General features: G+C 38.8%; 2 protein-coding genes across 3 annotated transcripts in view; both read left to right on the forward strand.

Annotated features, from left to right (window-relative positions):
• fhip1b (FHF complex subunit HOOK interacting protein 1B) overlaps positions 1-7,825 on the forward strand; it is a 30,225-nt gene extending 22,400 nt beyond the window's left edge. For both annotated transcript variants that reach the window (XM_058786628.1, XM_058786629.1), the window contains exons 8-13: positions 143-222; positions 886-1,055; positions 1,163-2,470; positions 2,580-2,758; positions 3,146-3,308; positions 4,677-7,825. In XM_058786628.1, coding sequence (XP_058642611.1) covers positions 143-222; positions 886-1,055; positions 1,163-2,470; positions 2,580-2,758; positions 3,146-3,308; positions 4,677-4,987 — 2,211 coding nt within the window. In that variant the 3' untranslated portion in view covers positions 4,988-7,825. The remainder of the gene's footprint in view (positions 1-142; positions 223-885; positions 1,056-1,162; positions 2,471-2,579; positions 2,759-3,145; positions 3,309-4,676) is intronic.
• Positions 7,826-8,074: 249 nt separating this feature from the next.
• Positions 8,075-18,303, forward strand: LOC131546760 (uncharacterized). Its single transcript, XM_058786630.1, has 3 exons — positions 8,075-8,082; positions 9,506-9,609; positions 12,672-18,303. The coding sequence occupies exon 3, from the start codon at positions 12,731-12,733 to the stop codon at positions 15,389-15,391; it is 2,661 nt and encodes an 886-aa protein (XP_058642613.1). The 5' UTR covers positions 8,075-8,082; positions 9,506-9,609; positions 12,672-12,730; the 3' UTR covers positions 15,392-18,303.
• Positions 18,304-18,702: the final 399 nt, after the last annotated feature.

The raw sequence follows: 18,702 nt of genomic DNA on the forward strand, positions 1-18,702 counted from the left end.
ACACGCTACAGCTAGGGTGCATGTATCGCTAGAAAAGACACTGTTTTGTCAGTGCTGTAGGCTTAGCATTGAAGAGGCAGTATATTCCTGGGAATGTGGAGTGACTAAAGTTGCATTGTTTTTTCTTTCTCTCTCTTTGAAGCTGTGCATGGTCTCTCTGAGTCTGTTCAAGACATTGCTCAGTCTCAACTGTGAAGACCTCATGCTCCAGCTTGTTCTCAGGTATTTTGTGTGCTTGGGTGTGTGACTCAATTTGCAATCAAGAAAGCCTACAAAATAAGCTTTGGCTGTTTATAGATGGATTCGGATGATGCGTTTTGCAAATTGCAATGTATTACATAGACCACCATTAAAGGTTTGGGATCAGTAAGATTTTTTAAAAGAAATTAAATACTTTTATTTCACAATGAAGTATTCAATTGATAAAAAGTGACAGTAAAGACAATGTTACAAGTGATTACTATTTTAAATAAATTGTTGTCATAGTTGCCATAAAAAAGATATTATCATTTCAACATTGATGATGATAAGAAGAAATGTTACTTAAGTGCCAAAACAACATATTACTGTAATTTATGGGCCATGTGACACTGATGACTGGATTAATGGCTTCTGAAAATTCAACCTTGTCATCACAGGAATAAATAACATATTAAATTGTAATCATTTTTGGACAATATTACCGTTTTTACTGTATTTTTGATCAAATAAATGCAGCCTTGGTGTGCTTAAGATACTCCTTACAAAAAACTTTTTGTTATAACGGTAGTGTAGATCATATATTTGTGTGTCAGATATAACAGGATTCTTATTTGTGGGTTTTATTAGGCATTTGATATTGCTCATACTTTAAAATAAAACGGTTAATTTAATGTTTGTCTCTAGGTATCTGTTGCCATGCACACATGTAATGCTGAGTCAGCGAAGGGCAGTCAGAGAAACAGACCTCTACGGCAAATCAGCTGACAAGTTCCTTTCCCTCATACCGGAATGTTGCCGAATCACTGCAGCAGCCTCTAGTGAGCGGGATGATGAACCTGCCTTTTGGGGAAAGGGTAAGACTGTGTCAGGCACATTTACAGATGTGCTTTTAGACTGCGCTGAAAAAACTTTGCTGCTGTTCATGCCTACAAAATATATATTCTTTTTGTTTTTTCTACAGTGTTAGGTAGTCCCACTTCAGAGTCACCAGTTCACCCCAAACCCAGCACTCCTTCCCGCCTCGCTCTCTTTATTCGACAGCAAAGCTCAGGAGGCCAAGCCAACCCCCCCTCGTCTGGCTCGGAAAACGCTCCCTCTTCTCCTCGTGGTAGTGTTTCCTCCCCTCTGTCTCCTGACAGCCCCATGCACCAACTCCAAGACGCTTCAGAAGGAGAGACTGGCTACCTGGAGTACCTGCACGATGCTCGGAAGGGCATTGAGCTCTGCTCCTGGGCCTGCCGAGACTGGTCAGCCCCTTACGATGGAGAAAATCCCTCTCCAAACTCTGCTCCTCCTCCACCTCCCCCTCCTACGTCCAACCCCTCCCTCAGTATGGTACAAGAGCATTTCTCCATAATGGACCCCGCTCAGCAGAGGGCAGCAGTGGTGGCTGCAGCACGTGCCGAGTGGAGCAGTTCAGATCGAGATAGTGGAGAGTGGGATGTTACCATCAGCAAGAACTGTATCAGTCTCACACCCCGCAGTAAGAAACGCAGCCTTCTTCCCAGTTCTATACCTCTCCAGTCTTCTTCTGCATCAATCTCTACAGAAATAACAGGTGCTGTGGAAACCGTATCCCAACACTCTCATTCGGCACCTCATCCAGTGCTCTATAACGGGATGGGGCAGGTGGAGCTCACAGACAGTGTGGATGATAGAATGGAAGTTAAGAAAGTGAAAAGGGACTCTGATGTAAATAACAGCATGGTGGAGTCAGGGATGAATGGGTCGATGGGTATAGGCCCGGTTGACTACAATGATTTCCATGTAGGATCGGCAATGAAATCATCTCAGGTGCAGGTGAAGCCACATCTGCAACGTCAAACCTCCGTGCCCTCTTCTACCCAAGAGTGTCTACAAAGCGAGAGCAAGAGATTGTCTCCTGTTCCTGCCTTGACCGAGACTTCCACAGTTCCCCATGAAAGCATGGGTCCGGAGTCTGTTGAGCGTCTGATTGAGGAGTTGCTGGAGCGGGCACCGTCGGAGCCATTGTCTGGAGACTCAAAATGCCAGGGAATCAGCATTGAGGCTTTTCATCAGGAGCTGAGGGAGCTGGAGGAACGTGTAAGGGAGAGGAGGGTTCTTTCACGCAGCTCGGAAGAGTCCTCTCGGGAATCTCGCACTGCTCCTGTTCCCAGCCTGACAGATGAGGATTGTCTTCCAGTGGAGACTGAGCAGCGCTCCAGTGAAACGAAGCCTGACAGCTCTGCCCCTGGGGTGTTTAGCCCCGCACGACCCCTCGGACAACCTCTTGCTCAACCGTACACAGGTTCTCGATGTAGAGATGACCAAATTAAAGATTTGAGTGCTTATGTTACTTGTGCAAGTTCAGCAAGTGCTAACCATAAGTCACTGGTTCCGCTTCTCCCTCTGTGTAGGTCCATTTATAACAGTCCTGTTCAGTAAACTGGAGAGTATGATGCAGAACTCCCTATATGTGAACATTTTGCTGACGGGTGTTGTGTTCCAGCTGGCCTGTTACCCTCAGCCTCTCCTCCGCTCTTTCCTCCTCAACGCCAACATGGTGTTTCAGCCCAGTGTTAAATCACTCATTCAGGTAATGCAGCAGTGCATAACGAAGAAATATGACAAATCCATCTGCATGACTGCTGAATATAAAATATGCAAAGACTGAATCGCTCTCAGTTGCTCTTTTTATTGGTTTGTACATTTTCTGATCAAAATTATGAAATCAAAAATTGATTTTTGACTACTCAAAAACAGCTTTTTGTGTCTGGCGCTTTTTTTGAGCTTTTATGGTTAAAGAAATTTAAGCTGTTTAATGTTCTAGGTATAAAGTTTGAGTAAGCAATTAATTTAAATTTTGATTTTGACTGGAACTTAAGTTTATGAACATGCATTGCATCAAAAGGTTTTCTTGTTTTTTTTTTTTCAAAAATGTAGATTTTTACTTTGACTCTTACTTTCTCTTTCTACTCTTCAGGTGCTAGGATCAGTAAAAAATCGCATTGAAGCATTTGCAGCAGCACACGAGGATTTCCCTACCATGTTAAGAAAGGCTCGCCGCTTTCTGGTTGCAAGAGGAAAGTTAGACTGGTCTGACTCACCCATGGGAGTGCCCAACCTCCGTCGATCAGACTCATTAAGTAGGTGGATGAAAGGGAATGAACTTTCTCAGGAACAAAAACAAGAGATCATGGTTTATTGATGTTTTGATGTGACATGTTTTTATGACATTTGCCTTTGTAAAGGATAATTCAAATTTGGGAACGGAACACGGAAATGATTAAAATTCATGATTGAATTTATTCTGATTGCTACACGTTCAAAGTCAAAATATGGCATTATTGAGCATTCTACAGTCTCGTGTTTTCAGAGCAGTTCACAGTCAATGAATACTTCGCATTTATGCCAAGAAGTTGCTTATGATCTACTTTTGGTGAATTAAAAACAGTCTTTACTTTATGGGATTTATATTGTAATGTTGTAGATGGTTGTAAGAGTGCATATCCCCCTTATGCAGCGTGAGAAGCTGGAAGTAGTAAAGCATAGACTATTTCAATTAAAAGTCCTTTGTATTTCAGGCTTGTTTATAATTAAAAGTCCTGCAATAATTATATTGCAATAATTATGTTGCAATAATTTCACATTCGATCACAACATAAAGATAGTATTTAATATTTGCTTAATGGCATCTTTTTTTAGGCTAGTATCACTGATACCAATACTACCGATGTCTCTAGGAAATATTTTTTCCCAGTAATATTTAACCATTGACTATAGCCGTTAAACATTACAGTTTAATTGAGAGCTATCAATATACAGAAATTGAATAAAGTTATGAAACATGAAATATAGATGAATCCTTAAAGCTACAACAGTTATTGATGTTCCCTTTTTTACTTTTGTTCTTTGATTAACAGATATCACAGCAGCTGGGTTATTAGGTTATTTTTTTAAGGCTATTACTTTAAGAGCTACCACTGCTAAACATGATGCAGATCTGACGTACGTTCCGCATCTAAATAAATGCAATTCTTGTCAAGAAAAAAGTGACAAAAGCAGCAGTTGTGAGTGGGGTGGCCAACTAGCTCCGCCCCTGTGTTAATTGCATTAAATATTTTAATATAATCACCTTATATTTAATCGCCTGTGTTAACATGCTAATTTTGACAGCACTAGTATTAATATATTAGAACATAAATGTCAGTACATCTGTATACTGTATATTGAGTAAAATATGTCTTCAGTATTTGTTCTGTATAAACACACAATATTAATTTTATTTGTGCAGGTCTCAGAAGAGGTCTTAAAGTCTGACAATTTTATTTTTAAAAACTCTTCATATGCCCTGAGAATTTGTCATTTATATTCAGTCAATTTAAAGGAGACATTTCACTTACCTTTCAACTCATTTGTGAAATGCCCTAAGAAGAAATGGTAATACACAAGGTACCTTAACTTAACTTATTTTCTTTTCTTTTCTTCTCTCTGTCTCTTTTTCTCTCCCACAGTTAAAAGCCGAAAACCATCTCTGGGCGATCTTATCCTGAGGCACACCAACAGTCCTACGAGAGCTCGACATGCAGCTCAGTTGGCCTTGGCCCATGTGAGAGACGGAGGGCAGTCTCTGCACAGTGCTTTGTTTCGGGGTGGTGCAGCCAGTGGGGCCTCTGGCCTGGAGAAGCAGGCAGAGGCACTAAGGGTGAAAAACGCAGTCTACTGTGCTGTAATTTTCTCAGAGTTTCTGAAAGAGCTAGCAGCTCTCGCACAGGAGCATGCTGTAGCCCTGCCCTTCCCACCTAGTCAAGGCACTGAGGAATAACACCAGGCCAAAATTTTCCTCTATTCTTGCTTTATCCACTGTTCCTGGCACTGAGCTGTAGACTATTATATCCCTGAGATTTTTCAAACAAACAGTCTTTTTTTTCAAGGGACATAATACACTCAAAGAGACAGGAAAAATCAGTTGATCATAAAGGAAAAGAGAGGGGACATCTCTTGTTAATAATCTCATGTTCATAATGTAATTTTTTTTTTAAAATTGTACAGGACCATTTATCCATTAAGCTTTAGGAAATTGTGCATATAAATCTTGTATATAGCCTATATAAAATATCTATGTGTATAATGATTTTTGTACACTCAGAGAGACTTGGATCCTTTAAGCTGGAGGAATTTGGCTGTAAACTTGCACTCCCTACGTTTCTAAGTCACTTCAGAGACTAGCTAAAGTAGACTCACTACACACGGTTCTTTTAAACTTTTATGGGTGCGGAAGTGCCATTTACATTTTTAGTCGAATGGTTATTTTCTCTTTTATAGAAATATAGGTCTGTGAGATCACATCAGGATAAATCAGAAATAATCATCTGGCCTTTTTTAAAGGATGAGATGTCAGATACTGTTTACCAATCACAAGCTGGGCAATAATGATCCTCGGTATCGCAACAGGATTTGCCCCTTTATTGACACATCTCTGAAAAATCAACAAGTGACAAAATGCTCAAGTTCTGCCAAACTCTAGCACAAATTGTCTTGTCCAACAGCTAGAGTGATGTTAAGAGTCCGTAAAGAGGGGAGAGGGTTCATTTTCCTAACCTCCGTCCCAATAAAAGCCTGACAAATTGAGCATAGATGGAAAGTTTTTGTTTTCATTCTCGTGTTGTTGCAGCAGCACATTTTCTAGGATGAGTTTTAGGGTGAGTTTCTGTCCGTTTTAGGGAAATGCAAATGGTACATTCACCTAGGATGACATTACATATCCTGTTTTTTTGGGAAAGGCACTGATTTTTCTGCCCACAAAGATTTCCTGAACTGGATGTTAGCGTCCCTTTTGGCGTCTGACTAGGTGCTAATGTCTTAAATATTTGATTGGTATGAGCAAACAGAAGCTTGTTTAATAATTACCTGTCCCTTTAAGGAGTGAGCCAAGTTATGTGAATCATAAGCCATCTTAGTGTTGAATCAAAGTGTTTTTTTTTCTGTTCATTACTTGAGTTTGCTAGTGTTATGGAGAACGCCACGCCACGCCACTTTTTAATTTGTTCATTGCCAAAATACTTTAGACACTTTAATTTTCAGAATGGAAGTTAGGACATGCATGTGCATAAGATTTGTGAGTGTTTTTAACAGTGAGTCTGCATGTTTTTTTGTTTTTTTTTTAGTATCTTTTTTGCCCCTTGTGTCTTAAACATTTATGCTGATCTGAAATCATCCATCCAAGAGCTTATATGATGCACAAGCCAGATGCACATTACCTCAATTTACTTAATTTTCTTTCCATGCAGTGTTCTTGTGGCTTCACTTATGTTAGTTCAGTAATTCTGTTCGATCAAATATGCTTTTTGATCAGTTTCTAGATGTAAGAGCAGACAATTTGAAAGGCAGTTATATATTATTTTCTGGTTGCTAAATTGTCAATCCATCCATTTTCCCCTCCTTATCTATCCACCCATCCACAGAGAGTATGTGTGGAACATTAGTTTGATGCGTCTCTGCTTTTGTTAGTTGAAATATGAAATGTTTAGCATGTAAATTCCATATTTAAGGATAATGGTAGACCATGTTAGTGTCAAAAAATAGTTTGTGCTTTCCTTGAAACATGTTCTGATGTCTGTGTGGGTGAGAGATGAAATAGAAAAGATAAAGAGCAAGAGGTTGAATGAAAAAACGGTACATATATGTTAGGGTTCAGTTATCTCTATGGAGACAGTGGTTATTATACTTTGTTTCAGTTTCTAAGTTAGAAATCAAATAGGCCTATACAGTTGATGTGTCGTAAGATACCAATGCACAAGAAATGCCCATCGTTTTTATGATGCAATTATATGCCTGATGTGGTGCAGATAGCATGTTTTTTTTCTTTTTATACATACTTAAGTGTTTGGTATGATTTGGGAAATTTTGAAAAATCATTGTGTATGCTTGTTATTGAAAAGTGTTTGTTTGATCAGTATACGTTGCACAATTTTTAAGTTGATTTTTCTGTATTTGGTTTTCTCTTTATTTTTCTTTCACTGTCCATTTGTTTGAATGAAATGTTGATGTTGACAAGGACTTCTGCGGCTTGTTATCTATGCAAACTGGTTTCCGTTTTTCAGAGTAAGTGAAGATGGTTAAACCTTTGGGGACAAACACAAACTAAATTTACAATCCGGAACCCCACTCTTCAATAATTGACTTATCCCTTATCGATACAATAAACTACTGGACTGTGTGGAACCTCATGCAAAATGATGAATGTTATCAAAATATTTTTCTATATATAAAGCGGAGGAGGAAAGTGGAACTGAATGGAGATTTAAATCAACGATAAAACCTTCAAAGACAAACACTAAAAGGGAATGTTTTTATTAATTTATAAATGTTTTACCTGGCAATACCTTTGGCTTCTTTGTCTTTATTTCTGAGAAAGGTGAGATCTTCTGTCATTTGTTTAATTGATGTGGTTGATTGCAAATACATTAGAAATGATGATTAAAAAATGCAAATGAAATGTAAACAAAATGATTACATCTCCTGAATACGCAATTTAGACTTTCTCTGATCTGTTGCTTGGACTTAGATGAGTCAGGATTTTAAAAATAAGTGACACTGACTATGTTTTTATTGGTGTGTAGACTGGTTTTAAACTGCAGATTAGATGACACCTTAAATATTGGCTTGTCAGAAAAATGACCCGGTTTACGCTGAGCCGTCATGCTCATCATTGAGATTCTTTTCCTCCCTATTTCTATCATCTCTTCCTCATCTTCTGATAGAAGTCTTCACTGGAGAAAGGATCTGAGACAGGCTATGCTGCTGTAAGGAACAAAGACTTCACATCTTTCATAAGCTTCAGGTCATGCCACAAAATCCCTGAATGTTAAGATAATCAAAAATTCTAGTCCCAAGATTTGATCTCCTTCGATATTTCAGGTATTGTAAGTTTTTGTATTTTCATGCAATCAGTAAAATTTGTCAGTATAAATAAGACAAAAAAAAAAAAGCTGCTCTTTTGAACTTTATATTCAAATAATCAAAGAAATATGTATCGATTTAAAAAATTATAAGCAGCAAAAGGTTTTTTCAACATTGAAAATAATGTTTATCGAGCACCAAATCAGCAAATGAGATTGATCCCTGAAGGCTCGTGAATCAAATGGGTTTTCTAACCAAGATGTGGCGAACTGGCCTTTATCTGAATAAAACATTTGATCCATCATGTCTTCACAACTTTTGTTGTCTCACACATTTGCTGTTTCATACTGACTGAAATGATTGGATGGAGGTAGATTATTTCACCATTAACAGACAATCCAGTGAGAAGCAATCACCCTCTTTAATTAAATTCATTGTATTAAATGTGATCAAAGTCAATGGTTTGCCACTTCACATAGTTAGTAATTGAGCCAATTTATTCAGAAATGTTAATTACACACTAGTATGTTCATACCTTCGGTGGCCATTATTCACATTTGAGCTTTCATTAACTTTATTAGGCCGCGGCTTTGTTCACCATTATTTTGTGTTGAAGTATCAATCACATACATGATTACTTATGTTATTGAAAAGTTTAACTCATTAACCTTGACTTTAAATAAGAGATTTCTTTAATCTTCGGCCTCCATGAGTTGAATATTTCATTTCAACATCCCCTGTAGAAGCAACAAGTTTCTTCCATTTGTACTATAGACCTTTACAGCCTCTGGGCTTTATCAGTTGTCGTGATTAGTTAAATGCATTTCAAAGATGTACAGTGTGAAGAGCACACTTTGATATAGCTATAGCTACAGCCAGTGTCTGTGTTATGAAGGCCCTCAAACTCCCACATGATTGCCATCTTGTTGATTAGACATGTGACTCATGGAGCTGCTTATCCAATAGCTGAACTTTGTTTTCTTATAACGTCAGATCAGTCTGTTCTGTAATAGTCAGCTAGCTGAAAGCATTACCAAGATTTGCATGTTCGAGGTTTGCGAGTACTTGCTTGTTAAATTTTAAATGCAAATAAATTCATAATTAAAGAATGGTAAAAAATCATTGAATAAAAGGCATACCTAAGAAATTGTGTATGGAGTCTGTATATCTGAATTGATTGCAGAAAATTACAATGTAGAAAAATAGAAAGTATTTCAATACAGTGCTTGGTTGACACTGTAAGTGCAATATTGTTTGCTCTATTGAAATAAACATAGCCTGGTGCAGGAAGAGTAGAACTTGCAGGTCCTGAAATTCTTTTAATTTTACATTGTGACAAATACCTTTACATTTGGATTTAATTTTCCTCTTAACTAATTCTTAAGGGAAATTTGTTTCATGTCAGCTCATAATCAAGGTTACTGGTCGTTAATTGAATTAGTTCTGTACCGTTTCCTAGCAACAGTGGGGCAACTAGCAAGAGAAAAAAAACCTCATGCTTGTGGGAGAGAAGGGTAGTGACAGCGGAGCAGGTGACAGCCACAGGTAAGACTTTTTAGAATTAAAGACTAAATATTTTTTCATTAGTTTTATACGGTCAAATAACTTTTTTTTTTTTTTCCCTGGTTAGTTTTGTGTTGAACACTGCGTTTGAAATACGCTGGTGTTTTTTGTTTTCTTCTAATGGCCATAGTTGTTTTTGTTTCAAAAAAATGTTTTACAATATGGTTTACATTAGTTTTAAAGAGCAGTTAATGAACATCATTGTGAATTACTTGTTACATTTATTTGGTTATAAATAAGTTGGAAACTATTCATAATGTTATCTGGCACTGTCAGTTTGCAGTTTGTTTGTTTAGTGGAGTGATATTTATAGTTAATTGCTTCTGCATGAAGATACATATTTAGTTTAGTAACTGTTCATTGCACTCTAAAAATAGTTAATCGCTTTTGTTCACTGTCCTTCTTGTGCAAAGTCAATATGCAGAGTTCATCTGCAGCAGCCTCATAGATAATGTAAGAAGTAACGTGAGAGGATACCTACTGAAAAGACACAGGAGAACACACAAACACATGCACCATATCAGATGACTTTGCATGCAGTGTTACAATTATGCAAATGTCTGTTCACATTTCTACTGCAATGCAATGGTTTAATCTCCAGTTTTCTAAATTAGCATATAAAAAAAAGTAAGTTCACCAAGACTGTGGAAAACTTAGACAACACTGGCATTCTTTTTTCAGATTTATAAATCTTAGACTGAATCTTCTTCGTGCTATTGCAATTGCACACATTTTTTTTAAACTACACACAGAGAGAACTTTGCTGATTTGGCAAAATCGAGACTGGGAACAGTCCCTTATGTCATTATTTCAGATATTCTCCTGCTTGGCATGTCTTGCTGACATCTATATGTCTACCTTGTCCCTCCTCTCTTTTAAACCGTTGTCTCTAAAACTGAACCAATCAGTGCTGTAAAGTAGGCGCTGTCTACAATCTCACAATTTTGCTGATAAGCTTTTCCTTAGATCGTTGTATATTGCCATTTATCCCATGTATAGTGTGCAGTTTTTCAAAACTGCATTTTGTTTATCATGCATCTCAAGTATGCACTGCTATCAAACGGTATATGCACAGCATGAATATTCATGTCCTCTGATAATAACCAAATTTTCTTTACTTGCAATATCTCTTCCTCCCACTACACACGCACACTTTGGACTCGACTGCTTTAAACTTCATCATGAATTAAGTATTAGAGCGTTGTGCTGATGTGTAGCCTGATGTCACACTGGGCCTGAAGGGGCCTGAAGAGCTGAGATAGAAGGCTGCAGATTGAGAATACAAGTGAGCAAGGGAGGGCAAGTGCACTTCTCAGTTTTGCGATGACATTTTTTATTTTTTTAGCCTGTCTTTTGCCTCCCACATATATGCTGTCCTCCTTCGTTCACTGCCTGTCTGCCTGAATTTGAAATGCTAATAATCTCCTCAGTGCTAGAAATATTCTGACTCGCTTTCTTCTATCTGTCTCTCCCTCTCCTTTGCTCATATTTGTCTGTCTGCCACACTTTCTCTGTGTGTTTTCCAGTAGTCTTCCTCTAGCCATTCCTTGGTTCCCTCGATTCATCAGTTCTGTCAGTTTCTCAGCTTTCTATCTGTCAGTCAAGGTCAAAGTTTTGTTTATCACATGCACATCAGTACAGTGGGAAGGGGATACTTTCTTTGCAACTCTTAAATAGGGAAAGTAATAAAAGAGAACTAATAATAATGTTTACACTAAAAAGCAAATAAATAATCAGTAGCACAATAATATGTTTCATATGTAGCTGATATACCAGTAATATAAAGGCAGTCAGAAAAGACAAACAAAATGTGCATCGTTTGTTCTCTAGTCTTGTTTCACTGTTTGCCCTCTCAAATGTGCTCAGCAACTGTTCCGCAAGACAGCAAACCGTATCAAATTCCAGAAGTAAGCTGCTTAAGGTTTACTACTTTCAGTCAGTACAACAGCCTGAAACAATGGCTGGAGTGTTGTGTTGTTATCGCCAAGAAACATCTTAGCTATGACAATAAAAAAGGGTAAGATGAAAAAAAAAAAAAAAATTTATTCGCTTCTTTGAATTACTTTTTTAAATGTTTTAATATTTCTGAAGTTACAATCCAGCACATATTCTGATGTAATAACTGGTGTCAACAATCATAAGTTTAATTGCATAACATTGTTACAATAATTTGGATAATAATTGTATCAGAGTAAACTTACATTACTCCTGCACAACTGTCCCCTCAATACTTATTTTAAAATATAATGCACATTATTGTTATATTATATATAATTATATGTTGAGCTATTTATAATATGTGAATTTACTCTGTATTACACTTATTAAATTGGTGTATTTATTTATTTATTTTTTTTACTGTGGTATCATTATATTGTCATGGCTGCTGTTGCCATGACTGTTTTTGCAGCAAAGCAACTACATCTCCTTTTTTCCTAAACTGTAAAGAGAGTATTGATGATGCATGACTTGACCTGAAAAGCACATTAAGGTGTTTTATTCACATGAGTGACATAAGTAGGTCTTTGCATTTTATTTTTCACTTTGAGACTCCAATATGACAAGAATACTTAATAGCGTATAAATTACTAATAGTGGTGCCATGTACTGTAAAGGTCAGTTTCAAAAGAGAGCCGTAGACATGCTTCATGAAATGTTGATTATGTGTTCCAGTGCATCGATTGAAAGCTGGATTTCTTATGTACTTTTTCTACTTGATTTTTTTAGAATTATTGGCTAATTTGAGTGTTTGCAAAGTTGATGTAAAACCTGCTTGACAGTAACATTAACAAAATGAGAGCAACGCAAAATGAAGATTAAAACTTTTACTTGAGAGAGGATCTTCTGATGAGTTTTCATAACCTGTTTGTTTTGTGCTTTAATGTCGTCATATGATATTTTCAATTATATTGATTAAATTAATGTCATTACCATAGTCTTTTTTTATGGTAAATCCTTAATATTAAATACAAATTAGTGCAATGAAGCTCATTTTTCTAATGGCCTCAGTATTAATCCCTTTTTCTCTGTACCTCTCCTAACAGGTCCAAAAAAGGCCTTGATACAAGCCTTCTCAAATAGCCTCTACAAATTCTCTGCAAAGATGTCTACTGGATCTCCAGTGAGCAACAAGACTTCCCCTAGCACATCTCCACAGCCCCCTCTAAGTCCATCAGCACAGTCAGACGTAGAAGGTCATGAGGACCCAAAGCATACTCCTGCAGCCTCTTCGTTTTCCTTATCTTGTTGGGCTACCCAGGCCCTATGTGATTTAGCAAGATGTGAAACAGACCTCAGGCGACTGAGGGAGCAACAAGTGACTGAAGCACAGATGGTAGGTCGAGGTGTGGAGCGTGCACTGCTTGGAGCACAAAGGGAGGAGCGTCGTCTACTGGAAAGGGTAGAACAGGATCACAGGGACCTACAGCTCAGACTGGAACAGGTGCAGAGGGACAATGGAGCAGCCATAAGGGTTGGACAAAGATTGGTTGACCAGCGGTTATATAAAGTCATTAAACTTAGAGAGCTAATAAAGATATGTGGTGGTGGTGATGGTAATAAAGATCGAGATGGGGATCTGAAGCGGGACCAGCTTCTTAAGGGCGTTGCAGAACTAGTCCAACCTTGGGAAGTCTCGCTTACACTCAAACGTGTGTCTTTTAAACCAAGTGCCCAACCAAACGCTGTAACTTTTGGTGAGATCAAAGTACAAGACCAAAATGTCCATTTTCCTGTTGGAGGCTGTGGGCCACAGGGGCAAATGTGTTCCCTCCATGCCGATGAAGCACGTGGTGGGGCTCATGTCAGTGGAGAGGGCCAGAGCACACCTGATGGAACAAATCCTGGGCAAAACCATGTCCTATCTCCTGGGCCTAATCCAAGGCACTCATCAAATAGTAGTGGGAACTTGAGGGTTGTCCGGAAGCTCTGTTTGTCAGCCCGAAGTGATGAAGAATCAGGGGAAGAGGTGAAGTGTCAGTCCCAACAACTGCGTCACAGATGCCCTAAACAAGTCCCATGTGAACGGGATTCATCACAGGAGGATGAGTGTGAATCTCCTTCATCTGAATGCAAAGGAGATGAGCTCTTTTTGGCTGTACCATCACTTAGTCATGGCGAGTCAGAGGGTGAGGATTTTGCCCGTATACAAAATGGACCAATCGCACAGTTTGCTTCACAGAGAGCAAGAAGGCAACGAGAACACTCTCGATCTCCAGACCAAGGTCACCAGGAACAAGGTGGCTGGTTCCTGCATCAGTTTGACCATAAAAGTCACGTCAGACGGACCGGATCTTCATCACCGCAGAGCCCCAGAGAGATCACGTCTAGTCAAGGCACCAACAACCACTTCCTTCGTGGCAGGTCTTGTTCTCAATTAAGTGCATGCTCAGATGACCACCCACAAAACCGTGCAACATCCCCTGCAGACAGTGTAGATTCTGGTTACACTTTCATTGTCAGCTCCCCCAGAGATTTTACCAACTCCCTGCGTCCTACTGCTCGCCTCTCCAGATCAGCTGCTGACCTTTCCTACTGCAACAGACCCCTCAGTGAAACCAGAACACACCAGTCAAGCACATGGAGTGTAACTAAGAGTCACATGTCCTCACTCTCAAGCCCCGCCTTCCAAAAACGAAATGAGGTATCACGGACTAAATCCTGTCCCAGTCATGGTAACTTCTCTCAAAAGAACACCCGACAACATGCTTCTTGTTCCAGTAGAGTGTCTCGTTCACTCTCTATGTCTGTTATCGATAACTCATCTCAGAAAAGACTGAACCACTTCACATCAGGACGGCAGAATACTCTAAATGAGAACAGACTGCGTGGAGAAAGGAGTGAGCCAGCTCTTCTAGAGTTAGAGGAGGATGCCAATTCATTGGGACCAGAAGAGGTGCGTCTTGTCCGTCAGTTTGGTAAACAAGGCTCAGGACGTGCTGATCTCACGCTGCCCAGTGGTATCCATGCAACACCGCAAGGTCAACTATTCCTTGTGGATTGTGGGAATGCTCGTGTACAGGTAACTGATGCCCATGGCAATGTCCTACAACAAGTGACTTCACCAAGTAATGACTTGGGAGGCTCCTCGCGACGTTGCCGCAATTACTTCGATGTGGCTGTTAATGCCAAGGGTTTGATTGCTCTGAGCTGTGCAGCTGAAAGGGCTCTCCTGATCCTTAGTCGGCATGGGCGTCTCCTCCAAACATTTGGAGGGGGACCCTACATTGCAGGAGTACCTCGAGATGAGTTGGAAGCACCAAGGGGAGTGACAGTCACCCAAAGAGATGAATTCTTAGTTGCAGATATACGAAAGGGTACTCTTACAGCACTAAAACTTGAACCTAAAACCGGTTCTAGATTGGAACGCACTGTGGTGACCGGTTTCCACAGGCCTTACCTGGTTGCAGCATGCTTGCACTCTGGTCTGGTTGCAATGTCTGAGCGAGGCAGTGAAACGGGGCAGGAGCCTTGTGTGAAGATTTTAGGACCAGGATGGGACACCCTACGAATCCTGGGTGTTTGTTCTAGCTTAGGACCCGTACTCTCCTGTCCCTGGGGCCTCTGCATTGATAAGGATGGGTCTGTTTTGGTGGCAGACTGGGGAGAAAAACATCGGGTGTTTCTATATCCCTCTGAAGGGGCAGGACGAGTGATTGTGTCTGATGGACTGAGCAGCCCTCGTGGACTGGCACTTTTACCTAATGATCTCCTAGTTGTGTCAGACAGCATGCACCACTGCGTTAAAATTTATCAATATAAATGAAGAGTTACCACAAAGCTTAAAATTCAAAAGCAGATAACACTTTAGTATAGGGACCAATTCTCACTATTAACTAGTTGCTTATAAGCATGCCTATTGACAACATATTGGCTGTTTATTAGTACTTGTAAAGCATGTTCTGTATGACCATATTCTACAAACCTAATCCTGCCCAGTACCTAAATTTAACAACTACATTACTATTAATAAGCAGCAGAATTGGACCTTAAAATAAAGTGTGACCTAAAAGGTACATGTCACTTAATGAGATGAGTATTTAGCAATATATATTTAGTTCACTATTTGCTGCCAGTACAATATCATATTGCATGGTGTATATGGTTGACAATATCCAATAAGCTAGAATAGTAGTAGAGATGAGTAATATCTGTATTTAGCTGTTTATTTATAAAACATTGAAATCCCTCAAATATACATGCCAAATAACCGCTTAATATAATCCTCAGTCACACAGTCTAACAGTTTCCCATCAAATATACTTCCACTGCAATCCACTTTTTTCAATCCACTGATAGTGAGGTACAGACTAGCTGGGATGTAATCCAAATAATATTTTGTGGGATATTTTATTGGGTTGGAGGTGATATATATAAGTGTGTGTTTGTATATGTATAGTTTAACAAAACACTTCACATAGTCATAAAAGGGCTTGGGGGGAAAAGGGGCTTTTCCTTTTATAGACAAGTCAGACTGAATGCATAGGCTGACTAACCTAGGATTTTGTGTGTTGTGTTTTGAAATTTGTTTCGAATCCCTGGTGATTTTTCTTTCTACCACACTTGTTTGACTTTGACTTTGTAATGAGACTATACTGCAGGGTTCCTCAAATCTTTCCCTGGAGGGCCAATCTGCTGCAGAATTTAGCTCCAACCCTGATCAAACTCACCTACCTGTGATTTTCTAATGATCTTGAAGACTCTGATTAGCATGCTCAGGTGTGTTTGATTAGGGTTAGAGCTAAACTCAGATTTGAGGTTGCCTGCTACTGTATGCTTTTGATACTGAAGAACCTTGCCAGCAGGAGGCAGTAATGATACATCAACATGTTAATGCATTTGGAAAGGAACTGTTTACAAGTGAACTCAAGAATGAAAAAAACAAAACAAAAAAAAAAACATTCCTAACACCAACATATAATGGACATGGCTCCTGTTCATTGAAAAAAGAAGAAAAAAAAAGTCTTCAAGGTTGATTAGAAAGGATGCTTTCTAAAGTATCAAAATGTGTGTGTGTAAATGTCTTTGTTCTTAACTTTGTTCTCTATTTGAGCACTTCTGTTCATCATTAGTATTCTTGGCCCTTGAATAACAACAGGAATGTAACTACTGAATGTGAAACATTCTTGGTATGATGGTGAAGTCTTAAAAAGTGAACCAGAACCGCTGGAATCTTTTGAATAATTCTGGAATTCTTTCCTGCTAGCTCTAGAATCCTCAGAGTTCTGTAATGACTTGCTGCATGAGTGAGAGTCTTTCAAAGCTCAACAGGGAATGTTGACTAACAAACACACCCAGTCTGCTACTCCTTTTCAGTTCGAATTTATAGGCTAAACACATTCTCTTGGCTTGGTCCCAAAAAAACAGGATGGATATAATCTAATCAAAACGACATCATCTCACTTCTTGAAGGGTCTACACAAACATGCAAACATTTAAATAACAGAAAAAAAAAACTTGATAGAAATATGTTTTAGGCTTTGTGATATCCTTCCTCTGCCCTAAAAATGGTTTGTTATTCAATAGAAAGGTTTTCCTCTCCCTTGTTTACACCGTCAGAGGATGTGGTGTCTCTTGGTCGGTCAGGAAGTGGAGCCTTGTCTTTGACTTTGTGTGACTGAAACCGGAATTAATTCAACTAAGGTTTTCATCACAAGTCCACATATCCCTTTTTCACCTCATGTGCAATGAATGACCTTTAACAGTAGTTTGAAACACTTTTATAGCAGATAATGTTTATTTGTCAGGTCACAATTGTGTGGGATGTGGAATTGTGAGAAAACACAGGCAGATGAACTTCCCAGAAAGAGAAACCCGTTCTACCAGTTCCATTCTTAAAAATTGCTTTAGGAAGTTAAATGTATCAGCCTTTTACATTGAATATTTAACCATGAGCATTTTAATAGGTAACAATTCTTACATTCCTGTAGCTAAAAACAGTAGATCATGTCTTTAGCAATGCCAAGGTCATGGATTTGACTCGCAGGGAATGAACTAATCAAATGTATATTTTGAATGCAACCTGAGTCGGTCTGGATTTTTGTCTGTGAGGTCCCATATAATGGTTGCAATGAATAAGCCTTCTAGTAAATAATGATATTCAGAAAGGAATGTTAGATGGCTCTTAAAATTCTCAAATAAAAAATATATCCGGCAGTGTCTACAAGAGAGAGAGAAAAATCCCACCTATAAAAGAGCTGGGTGCAAGTTGTCCTTCATTATAGAGGAATGCCTGAGTTTGCAGTTTGTCTACAAACCCCAAACCACATTATCCCAGATAGGGTAAACACTAGTTATGTCTTGAAAAAAATAAAATAAAATGAAAGAACACAGATAACCAACTTTCAAAATGAAAATGATATGCTTTAAAATGTCTCAGCAGTCTGAGAAATTAAAATGTCTCAGAATTTTAAATAGATGATAATGACATAGTAAACTTTTTGATATTTGCGTTTATGAGGTCTAGCTTGTTGTAACAGTAACAGTTTTGCCACAAGTCTCAGTATGTAGCTGCATATTTGAGATCCACGTGCAACCTATAATAATGTGCTTATGGATACGAAATAATTATTAATATGGAGCAGTATGTCTCTATTGTTTGTTTTGTGCATGTCTTAAGGACATTTAAGGAAATGTACCTTTTTTTCCCATCTAAGAATAAATAAACATTTCCTTGCAGTGTGTGTTTGTGTGTAACAGTTTCTTGAATATGGGTGGCTAGTGTGGGTGTTTGTGGGTGCTGTATCCTATGGCTACAGTGTGTATATTACAGTATTAACCGTGTCTGTATCTGTGCCTGTATGTGCAACAGGCAAAATGCCAAATGAGTGGCATTTTGCTGCTTGTTGCACACACAGCCACAGTTGTTTGCTTTGAGGGGATTTATGGAAGTAGCAAGTAAACTTTAGAGGGCCATAAAAACTACCCCTCAGAGGGAGAGAGGGAGAGGGAGGGAGGGTGGGGGGTGTACGACAAATGTTAGCCATTACGGAGAATGTACAAATAAGGAAAAGCTTGTTGAATTCTTGAGACCATAGATTTAACTAATATGGCTTGGCCCAAAAATGTCCATCATCA

The sequence above is a fragment of the Onychostoma macrolepis genome, chromosome 09 (genome assembly GCF_012432095.1).
Source record: "Onychostoma macrolepis isolate SWU-2019 chromosome 09, ASM1243209v1, whole genome shotgun sequence".
Lineage (NCBI taxonomy): Eukaryota > Metazoa > Chordata > Actinopteri > Cypriniformes > Cyprinidae > Onychostoma > Onychostoma macrolepis.

Bases quoted from the DNA above. Each gene is read 5' to 3' on its own strand.
- LOC131546760 (XM_058786630.1), top strand. From the start codon at position 12,731: ATGTCTACTGGATCTCCAGTGAGCAACAAGACTTCCCCTAGCACATCT.